This window comes from Corella eumyota, chromosome 5 (assembly GCF_963082875.1).
Source record: "Corella eumyota chromosome 5, kaCorEumy4.1, whole genome shotgun sequence".
Taxonomy (NCBI): domain Eukaryota; kingdom Metazoa; phylum Chordata; class Ascidiacea; order Phlebobranchia; family Corellidae; genus Corella; species Corella eumyota.
In genome coordinates, this window is record NC_137494.1 from 9046193 (window position 1) to 9057137 (window position 10945).

Here is a 10945-nt window from a genome sequence, read left to right on the forward strand (position 1 = left end):
ATTTTAAATAAATAAAGTAAACTTAAACCTTTTCAACTAAAATAAAACTTTACGATGAAGGACAATAGGTTTTAACTTTTTACCTATATAATAAAAATTGGTTGATTTATAGGTCAGGCGACCGAAGTTCTCCTTTTGTAATGATATATCTATTTTGGTGTGTGCCCTTTGTATTTTAACTAGTTATTAAATATTTAAGCTTCGTTGGCAATAGTGAGATTAAATAATATTTGTGTAGACTATTTTATTTTGTGACTAATTTATAAAACCACGATAATAATAATGATAGAACACTCTGTTTTGCGTCCGCCTAAATAACGTTAACAAAACAAAATATGTAAAGTTTAAACGTCTATTAATGTGATGTCGTTAATTTTTATCAGGTTTGCGATTTGTGTAGCAGATTAAGTATTGCGTAGGAAGACCATAGATTTTACTTTATACTTTAAGAAAGGAAACAATTCGAATTTAAAACATTTTAAAACTATATAACACTAGAACTATTTCTTATACCTTTGCAGTATGTGTTAGTTAAGTATACTAAACTTTTCAAAATTAAAGCTTTTGCCAATAAAACTGATTCAACAATTTATATACAATGGACTTCATATAAAAATATTAATTGTAATTAGGCTGGTGGGCTTTTTTGCTCACATCCGGTTTCTTTATCCGGTTATTAAGTTATTTTAATAAGGTGATATCGTTTTTTGTAATACAAGGAAGTAGGATATATTTTAAAGCACGTATGTTATATGAATAACTAGTCTTTTTTTTAAATTTCATGGTCAATGGACTTACTATAATAATAATTTTCATAGCTGATTTTGGGTTTCACACCATGAAAAGGGATACATTAAGCTAAAGAGTTCATTGCTTTGCATAAATCAGAAAATTTATTCAATAACTTGATCTTAAAAAATAGTAACTAAAAAATTAAAATTTTTACTGAATTATTTAAAGGGAAACTCAACAGAAAAATAAGGCCAGCTAATATGTTTTTTTAAACTGTACTGAGTTTAAAACTTTAATTAAAAATATTTTCGGGCTTATAATAAGCCTGATTCGATGTTCTGAACTTCGACGGCAAATCCTTTATGACGTTATAAGCCTTTTAAGATATTCTGTTAACCATAGTTATATCTATTGCTGAAAACCAAAATGGTGTTAAAGACTTAAATTTTTCTGGTGCACAATTACAATCCTTTGCATTTAAACCCGTTTGGGAGGCGGAAATTACTAATAGCTGAAAAATAGAGTCTAAGTTGCAACGAAATTTTAAATTTTAAACATGCATTTATACAAAAACATTGTTTTTTTTTAAAAATCTTTTGTTTAATGTGGTTTGTCTCAATAGAAATATACAAAATATTGCATTACTTATGATAAGCGAATTTTGTAAAAATTAACAAATAATTTGGCTTGTTTTATCATAGTTTATACATACAAACACGCAGTGGTATATACTAATACCTTTTAACAGCTAAACTCAGATATCACACAGTTTGGGTTCAGCAGTCTGGCAACAGAACAAAGTTGTAATTGGCATAAAAACTTTTTTGCTGCATCTAAGCGAATAAAAACACTAGTGCAATGTAGAACTATCCTTTAGGAAGCTAATAAACGTTTTTATAATAGTTTAACTTTTCTAGAAAACTTGTACGACTTTAAAACAGCTTATGACCTCATCATAACGTATAGCTAACAAATTCGCGTACAACCCGGTGATGTCATAAAGGATTTGCCGTCGAAGTTCAAAACATCGAATCAGGCTAATTACAGACACAAAAATATTTTTAAATACAGTTTTAAACTCAGTACAGTTTAAAAAACATATTAGCTGGTCTTATTTTTCTCTTCCCCTTTAATAAGGAGTTTTATTACATTAAAACTTATTCGTTCTATAACTGAAGTTTTATAAAATAAAACAACTAGGCCTAGTTTTTTTCAGTTACAAAAGTTTTAAATTGTGGTTGTTGCATCAAACGTAGTAAAAAAGTTAAATTTCATAGAAGGAGTGAAAGTTTTTATAGTAATAGCATTCATGCCTTTAATTTTAAAACAACTGTTGCTTTAGTTGGAATATTTCTTTGTCCGTTTTTGTTTTGACATAATATGTTTTTAAGGTGGTATGGCTAATTTTAAAAAGGAAATCGTTTCTAAAAATAATATTTATATATAAAGCAACGGCTAGTATTATTTTATATCTCAGTAATGTTAAAAAAAATAACTCTAATAATATGTTAGACAGAATATAAAATTCGTTAACTTATTACAATTTTGTTAGGACCAAATATGTTAACTTTTGTTGACGTTTATTTTAGGTTTAACAGTCACTCATAATTGTTGAAAGTTATATTTGCAATATATAAACACTGTTTAAGATATAGTACATTTTTTTTTTAATTCCAAAAAAAATTAAAATCACAGTTTATATTTGTAATCCAGTTTATTATTATAATATATATTTCTGTATTCAAAACTCAGTTAGCTATTTAGCACTAAAGTGTTAAATATATATATTAAAAATTGCAGGCCTAAATTTGAGCCTCATGGTTATACAACAATGTTCGTAATATAGTTATGATAAATTAAAAATTAATCATCGAACAATTTTGCAAAATTCAGAATGGTTATTATGTAGTTAAACGTTTTTTGATAACAAGCTTGAAAAATCAATATAATAAAACAACTATTTTTTTCAATTCTTTTAAAAGTTTAAAACTTGTTTTATATTTTAGAAAAGTTAATCGATTTGTTGTTTTAAAACAAAACCAGAAAGAACAACAGAATCGCAGCATGATTGTTACTTTAAAAAAACTTGGAATTCTTCTGCCAATATTAACAGTTTATGTTGTAACATGCTATCTACAATATTACTTGCCATCTGAGTTGCATAAAAAAACAATCACAAAATACCCGGTGGGAAAGAAAAATACTGTTTTAAGTTTTTCAAAAAAATTTGAACAAGATGAGAAAACTTCATTCAAAAACTTGTTTCAAAACAAGATCATCACTGACCCAAGTGCTTTGTTTTATGGTTTATTGCCAGGTGATATGGCTGGCCTTCCACTGAGTTATTTTAACTTGTCTTCGTTTACGCAAGACCCGAATCAATACGAACACTGGTCGACCTACTTTCCAAAATTGAAAAATACGATTCAAAAATACAAGACCTCGTTTTTTAATCGGTCGAGTGACTTCTATACTTCACCTCAAAAAACCACGGTAACAGTCACAACAAAAACACATAAGTTGGGAGGCTACTTAATGGCGACTATTCAAGCTCGGGATAGCTTGGATCACACGAAAACTTACGGCGGAGATTATTTTCGTGCTCGACTCATTCAAGCCATAAATTCACCACATCCCAACAATGGAATAGCCTGTACAGTAGTGGATCATGATAACGGAACATACACCGTTACTGCGCCGTTGATGTTCGCAGGCAAACTTACACTTGAAATTCGGTTAATGCTTTCTATTGAGGCACTGTCAGATTACATTGACAGAACCAACCGAAGAAATTATGGCTTTTACGAAGGCACCTTAAAATCGGGAGAAAAAGTCACCTGTAATCCTCATTTAGCGGATGATAAGTAAGTATCGTTGTTAAAAATGATTTTTTATAATTTTTTTAATTTTTTTTTTATAATTTTTTAAATAATTTTTTTATTTAAATTTATTTAAATATAATACATTTGATTTTGTTTTGTTCTATTTAATACAATTTTTTGAATCAGTACCTTTTTAAACTTATTGTATTAATTATGTTTTGTTAAAAAATTGTAAAAAAATTGCATACTCTTGATTTTTGCAGAAAGACGGAAGAAAAGATTACAGTCACCCAACCAATCAGGAGCCCTGGTTTTGTACGAAGCCCCCTTCCGGTATTTGTCATCCTTTAAGATACACTGTCTTTAAGAATCATGATATCAACGTGGCTTCTGTGATTAAAAAAGAATATAAAGTGGATTCATTTATCAATGGATCCGGTACGACAATAGAAGTGATGGCAGAAGGTAACATCTCCCTTATTGGAAGTACAAGCCGGTGTCGACTTCCTTTCAAAATGCCAGAAGTTGAAGTTAACCCTACTGGGTACTTAAAGGACGGTAAATGGGTTTCGTTGCTTTGCAAAAGCAAATCTGCTTTGACAATTGAGGACCACTATAAGTGTTTTCAAAACAAAGTTGTTTACTTTTTTGGGGACTCGACTATAAGACAGTTTCCATATCTGTTCATGGGCAGAATGAAACTGCAATTAAAAACCACGCCCTACGATGGCAAATCATGGCAAGCTCCTAAAATAGTTTACAGCATTCCTCGTAATATAACATTTTACTATAGATCACACGGTTTACCAATTCAAAATCCAGGCCCGCCCGAGTGCATGCCATATATTTCAGACAGTCTAGACGCAATTACTTATGGTGGACCAAGCGTTACAGTTGTTTTTAACGTGGGCGCACATTTGCACCGTTTTGATCCATCTGTGTTTATACATCGCATTCATGGTATTCGCAGAGCCATACAACGATTACACGAACGTTTGCCCGGCACGAGGGTTGTTATACGTGGCTTGAATGTTCTTGGTGACATAAATGAATGGCTCTTTTATCGGTACGATGTAATATACCGCAACATGTTTAAGGAGTTAAAAGATCATGTGTTTTTTTTAAACATGTGGGACTTAACAACAGTGTGGCCTTTAAGCAACGATTACCATCCGAACCCAACAATATTAAATCAAGAAGCCAATTGGATGCTAAGCATGCTTTGCGGATAGGATAACATTGTTTCTTTACTTTGCTTTTTAATCTATGTAATAATGTTATCATAACATATTTAATATATATTTTAATGCACAAAAAACACAATAAAAATCGCCAAGCACAATGATATTTTTAACTTAATTTATTTAAATTTGGTAGTAAATATAAAAAAATTATTTTAAATTAAATGAAATATTCGAAAAAATAATTTTATTTATTTTTATTTTAACTGTGTTGTTATGTCCATTATCAATCTTATTAAAAATTTGAAATGATTTATTAGCGGGAGGTCACTTTTATTGAGCTCCGGCGTTTCACGCTGAATCATTCGGCTTGATCCCAGCTGCGGGAGATTTTTCACTCCCCATCGTCATTTATGACGCATTTGTTGTTCTGTTTATCGATAATGCTTTGTATTTTCTTTATTGTTTGTAAGCGCTTTCTCCTATTTTATTTCGCTTTAAATAACTGGCAATATAGCTTTTTGGTCAGTTCGCTGGACGTAAAAACTCATAAATAAGTAAGGCCGAAGTAAGGTTTAACACACAATTAGACTTTCGCTTTTATACTTAATTTGTTGATTATATACTTTATAGTTTATGTTTCATGTCATATTTTTGTGTCGCATTTATTTCGCATTTCCTGTAGTTTCAATTCCAATTAAAAGCCGCTTGTACAGATTACATTTGGTAGATTGAATCCTTGGGCAGGTTTTGGTAATAAGTTAACGAGTTTGACTTAACACGACTATTTTGTGTATTTTATTAAGTGTGGCTTTCTTATCGATGCTCATCTTTACGGAGTACTCTATTGGGGTTTAAAAATTGTTTAAGCCATAGTAGGAGTGTATTAGATCCTACATTGCAAGATTTATGAGTTTTACCTTAGTAAGATTTAAAAAGTTGTTAGGTATTACTTGTGCGTAGTTAAAAGTATTTTTTGTGTGCTAATTTGTGACAGTTAGCTTTTGTAAAGTTTTTGAATATAAGATTCAATAACTTGTGTGTGTGTGGTTAATAATATACATAGGGTTTTGTTAATTATTTTTTGTGAAATATGGAGGAAGGAAACGTCACTTCTCCTGCCGTAACAAAGCAAGGGTATGGTTGTTACTGCGTCCACCACTGTGGACACTTCGACTAGTAAAACTGTTACTAAGTCGGGACCTTTGGGGTCAAAGGAAGAGCGTACATATGCTCTATCGGCATTTACCCGATGAGAACAAACTTTGCAAAGAAAATGGAAGCAGAATGTTCTGATTGTAAAGAAGTCGCAAGGTTAAAGGGTGACTTTGATACGGCTTACGAAAAAGTTGTAGGCGCGTGCAAGAACTATATTTCCCAGTCAGAGGAAGATGTAAGAACCTCCGCTACTTCAAAATTGAAGGAAGTAGAACAGTGGAAAGTTGTAGCTGACAATCGGTACCAGGCATATTTGGAGACCTGTGTCCGAAAAACTTCTTCAAGAGCAGGCTCTGTTGCCGGACGGTCGATTAGATCTGGTCGCTCGCACCGCAGCAGACGAAGCGTTGAAGCTCTCGAAGAAAATGTGGAAGTTGTCCGCTTAACAGCCGAGTTTATGAAACAGCGTCACGAAATTGACAAACTTCAAGATGAACTTGAAGCTAAGCGCCAAGAAAGGGAACTTGAAGCCCAGAGAAAAGTTAAAGAGTTAAACAGGAAACGCGAGGAACTTAAAATGCAAGAACAAATTGTTCATGCACAAGAAAAGGTTCGTTTTGCTGAGAGATACGAAGATAGCGAATTCGGCTCCGACATCTCTGAGGTTTTACCTTTAAGGCTGAAACAATATGCTGCAAAGCCTGTTACCGAACCAGAAGTGAACTTTAATGAAACATCATTGTCGCATTTACGAATGTACGAAAGCGACAAATCACCTCGCTCAATAAAGGCAGCGGGGCCGGCACCAACTGCAGTTTCACCGGCATTGGCACATCGACCAAAGCCGTCCGTATTAGCGGACCCGAGGGATTATTTTTCCGGCCAAGAGGATCGTGTTTATGACCGATCTCAACCTGTTCAGCAGCATCAGCCGCCATTTTCAAGTTTTGATTTTGCCACGCCAAAGATTGAATTGGATAGCTTTAGTGGCAACGTGTTAGAATTCTTGGGATTTATACGACGTTTTGAAGAATTTGTTGAACGTAGAATTCACGATAACAGTGCCCGTTTAAGTTTTCTACTAAAATATTGTACTGGCGAGGCCCTACAAGCGATTCGCGGTTGTGACGTCATTGCAGACCGAACAAAGGCATACCGTGAGGCACGACTTAGACTGCATGAAAAGTACAATCAGCCGGATATTCTTAAAGAAGCTGCAATGGATAAAATAGTAAATGCACCAAAACTAAAGGAGTTTGATGCCGACGGCTGAAACACATTTGCCGACGACCTTTACTTTTGTGCTTGTACTTTAAGTGCAGGTGGCTTTGAATATGACCTTTACAGTCAAGACACAATCTTCAAAGTCTTATGCAGATTTCCAGAAAATGCTTGGTAAAGTTACAAAGAATTCGCTAATGACACGGAAGATCATGGCAAGACACCAACATTTGAAGATGTTATGTTTTTCGTAAAAAGAATTGCGAAACATCAACGTCGATCTTTACACCGTCTGCAGCTTAAACGGGACTGCAGGTCAAAGGCGCCAACTGCCCAATACACCGCTAGAGGTAGGGCAACACGCCCTGGCCGTGTAATCGCTGCTGTTGAAAAGGATGTCAACAGAAAACGATATAATGTTTCTGTGCCAAGGTGCACATCTTGCAGTGAACACCACTTTTTATGGCAATGTGGAGTTTTCAAATCAAAAACCCCACAAGATCGACGCGAGCATGTAAAAACCAAACGCTTATGCTTCCAATGCCTTCGAGCAGGACACCAATCTCGAGACTGTAAATATGACAAAGGCTGTAGGGATTGTGGCAAGAGGCATAATACTCTTCTGCATATTACTATTCCGCCAAGTAGCGCCGAGGTTAGTGCGGAGCCGCAAAGCGAGTCAGCTATTGTGGCATGCAACGAGGTTTTCCACAACAGCGTAAAAAATGTGAAACGTTTCAAGATTGTGCCAGTTAAAGTTTGGGGCAACAATCAAAGTAATTTTGTGGAAACTTACGCTTTTCTGGATGACGGTTCAGATACAAGTATTTGCACTGCAAGCCTTGTAAAGAAATTGGGTCTCAAGGAGACAAATGAACATATCGAGCTCTTCACAGCAAATTCGGTAACAAGCCATGGTAGCCGAGTTGACTCGTTATATGTAAAGGGGATCAACGAAATCGAATCGTTTAATGTCGAAAAACTTTTGGTGCTTGACCATATTGTCAACGTAAGTGACAGCATTCCTACGGAAAAGGTGGCAAACATGTATCCGCATCTGCGTGACCTGAAGTTTCCTGAACTTAAATCAAAAACCTGACCAGTATCAGCATCATGCAGCGACATTTAAAATGTCTTGTCGAACGACTTTCGTGACCTTGATTGTGAGCAAAGGAGCGAAATGTCATTAAACGACAAAAGTGCGTTGAAAATTATGGACAAAACAGTTTCGCGGAACGGCGAACACTATAAAATTGGATTACCGTGGAAAGAGGAATATATCAAACTTCCGAAGAATAGGAAAATGGCACTTCAAAGGCTGCAATCTTTAAAGAAGAAGTTTATTGCTAACCCTGATATTTTTAGGCAATATAGGGAGAAAATTGATGAATATGTAAAATTAGGACATGCCACTGTATTAGCTAATAGCTGTGTAAATTTTATAACGTGGTATATACCACACCACTGCACGGGCCCTAAGTTCCGTATAGTGTTTGATTGTGCTGCGAAACACTGCGGTATTTCTTTAAATGATGTTTTATTACAGGGGCCTGACCTTATTAACAGCCTGGTGGGAGTGCTTTTGCGCTTTCGCCAAGAGGCTATTGCCCTTGTGGCAGATATTAAAGGCATGTTCCATCAGGTTTTCGTGAGACCATGTGATCGTGACGCCATGCGATTTTTGTGGTGGCCTGATAATGACCCTTCTCGAGCCCCAGTTGACTATCAGATGAACGTGCATATTTTCGGTGCAACTTCGTCGCCAAGCTGTGCGTCATATGCGCTTAGGAAAACTGCTGACGACAACGCAACAAAAGCAGATAAAAATGTTGTGAATACTATTAAGCGTAACTTTTATGTAGACGATTTGTTAAAGTCGTGTAAGTCTGTTGGTGATACTGTAGAACTAATATCTGCTATTTCACCGCTTCTTAAAAGCGGTGGCTTTCATTTAACGAAATACATTAGTAATAACAGGTCCGTACTATCGTCAATCCCAGCGTGTGACTTGGCATCTTCGGTGGTAAATTTAGATTTACACGAACTGCCAACCGAGCGAGCGCTTGGTATGTATTGGAACACCTCTTTAGACCGTTTCGAGGTAAAAGTAAACGTTCAAGCTAAACCGTCCACGAGACGAGGTATACTATCGATGGTAATGACCCATTGGGTTTTTCTTCTCCATTTATTCTTCGTGCACGCAAACTTTTACAGAAAGCATGTTCTGCACAGTTGGGCTGGGGCGATCTGGTTCCAGAACAACATATTAACACTTGGAATAATTGGCTTAACACTCTTGTTGATTTAGAGCACATTAGTATACCCAGATGTTTTAAACCTGTAAATATTGATTATTGTTGTATTGAGCTGCACACGTTTAGTGATGCTAGCAATGTGGGTTACGGTGCTGTTAGTTATCTACGCATGATTGATTTGCATGGTAATATTTATTTGTCTTTTGTAATGGGGAATGCACGTGTTTCTCCCCTTAAGCCTGTAAGCGTACCCCGACTCGAACTTACGGCGGCCGTGGTAGCCGTAAAACTCAGCGACCTTATACGTCGAGAACTGAAATATAAAATTGACAATGTTTATTTATGGACTGATTCTACACCGTTCTCCAATACATTTCAAACACATCAACGCGATTTCAAACCTTTGTCGCTAATCAATTAGAAATGATTCATTCGCTTTCGAAACCAGAACAATGGATGCATGTTGACACAAAGCGAAATCCCGCTGACATTGCATCAAGAGGCTTAATGCCTAATGAACTGCACAAGGCAGACCTGTGGTTTAAAGGCCCAACCTTTCTTTATAAGACATTCAAACATTAGCCAGTCCGCCCGGCTATCTTGCCGTTATTGACCGCCAATCCTGGGGTCAAGTCAGTGACCTTGTGTAATGTTGTTTGCAGTAATCAATTTAGTTTACTGCGTTTGTGGCGTCGTTATTCTTCGTTTACAAACCTACAACGAGCAACCGCCTGGATTCTGCGATATCGCACTTTTTTGTTATGGAAGGTTTCTCAACGGAAAGCTAAATCTAACGACGAATACGCCATTCCTGAATTTTTATCGCTAAAAGAACTAAATAGCGCAACAGCTGCCATTGTGCGGGCAGTTCAACGACAATCTTTTTCCGAGGTAATCAATCAACTTCATGGCCACCAAACTTTTGACGAGCCTTTACAATTCAAGTCTAAGCAATCTAAATAAATCAAAACAGCTTAGTACTTTAAGAAAGCTAAGCCCGGTTTTAGTTAAAGGCATTATGTACGTTGGTGGCAGGCTACATAATTCAACCGTCCCTCTAATCACCAAACATCCGATGATTCTCCCAGCTAATCATGTTGTAACTGAACTTATTGCGACAAACTATCATAACAGGCATGGGCATTCGGGAACAGTTCATGTCTTGTCCGCCATTCGAGAACGTTTTTGGATTCTACGTGGACAAGCCACTGTCAAAAGGATTCTACGAGGCTGTAGAAAATGCCGATTTTGGTCTGCTAAAGTGGGGGAACAAATTATGGCCACTTTACCGATGCCAAGGGTCACTTCAAATAATCCTCCATTCACATTCGTGGGAGTTGACTACATGGGGCCAGTTCTCACAAAAAGTGGAAGAAGTCAAGTTAAACGATATGCTTGTATTTTTACTTGCATGGCTACTCGGGCTATTCACATTGAAGTAGCCCAATCCTTAGAAACAAGTGCTTTTATTGATGCTTACCGCCGATTCTCGTCTCGCCGTTTGGGTCCAAAAAGAATTTATAGCGATAACGGCACAAACTTTGTTGGAGCCGAGAGAGAGCCGAGAGAGAGCTAA

General features: G+C 36.0%; 3 protein-coding genes across 3 annotated transcripts; all 3 read left to right on the forward strand.

Annotated features, from left to right (window-relative positions):
* The first annotated feature begins 2415 nt into the window (after nucleotides 1-2415).
* On the forward strand, nucleotides 2416-5438 carry LOC145753441 (NXPE family member 2-like). The gene is made up of 2 exons (XM_082569852.1): nucleotides 2416-3596; nucleotides 3907-5438. The coding sequence occupies exons 1-2, from the start codon at nucleotides 2797-2799 to the stop codon at nucleotides 4784-4786; spliced, it is 1680 nt and encodes a 559-aa protein (XP_082425978.1). The 5' UTR covers nucleotides 2416-2796; the 3' UTR covers nucleotides 4787-5438.
* A 1917-nt stretch (nucleotides 5439-7355) lies between these two features.
* LOC145753442 (uncharacterized) lies at nucleotides 7356-8213 on the forward strand. The gene has a single exon (XM_082569853.1). It carries the CDS (start codon nucleotides 7356-7358, stop codon nucleotides 8211-8213), a length of 858 nt encoding a protein of 285 aa, XP_082425979.1.
* Nucleotides 8214-10387: 2174 nt separating this feature from the next.
* LOC145753444 (uncharacterized) lies at nucleotides 10388-10945 on the forward strand. Its single transcript, XM_082569854.1, has one exon. The coding sequence runs from the start codon at nucleotides 10388-10390 to the stop codon at nucleotides 10943-10945; it is 558 nt and encodes a 185-aa protein (XP_082425980.1).

Coding starts and splice junctions, on each gene's coding strand:
- LOC145753441 (XM_082569852.1), top strand. CDS start 2,797: ATGATTGTTACTTTAAAAAAACTTGGAATTCTTCTGCCAATATTAACA. Junction 3,597..3,906: donor CCTCATTTAGCGGATGATAA/GTAAGTATCGTT, acceptor TCATCCTTTAAG/ATACACTGTCTTTAAGAATC.
- LOC145753442 (XM_082569853.1), top strand. CDS start 7,356: ATGTTTTTCGTAAAAAGAATTGCGAAACATCAACGTCGATCTTTACAC.
- LOC145753444 (XM_082569854.1), top strand. CDS start 10,388: ATGTACGTTGGTGGCAGGCTACATAATTCAACCGTCCCTCTAATCACC.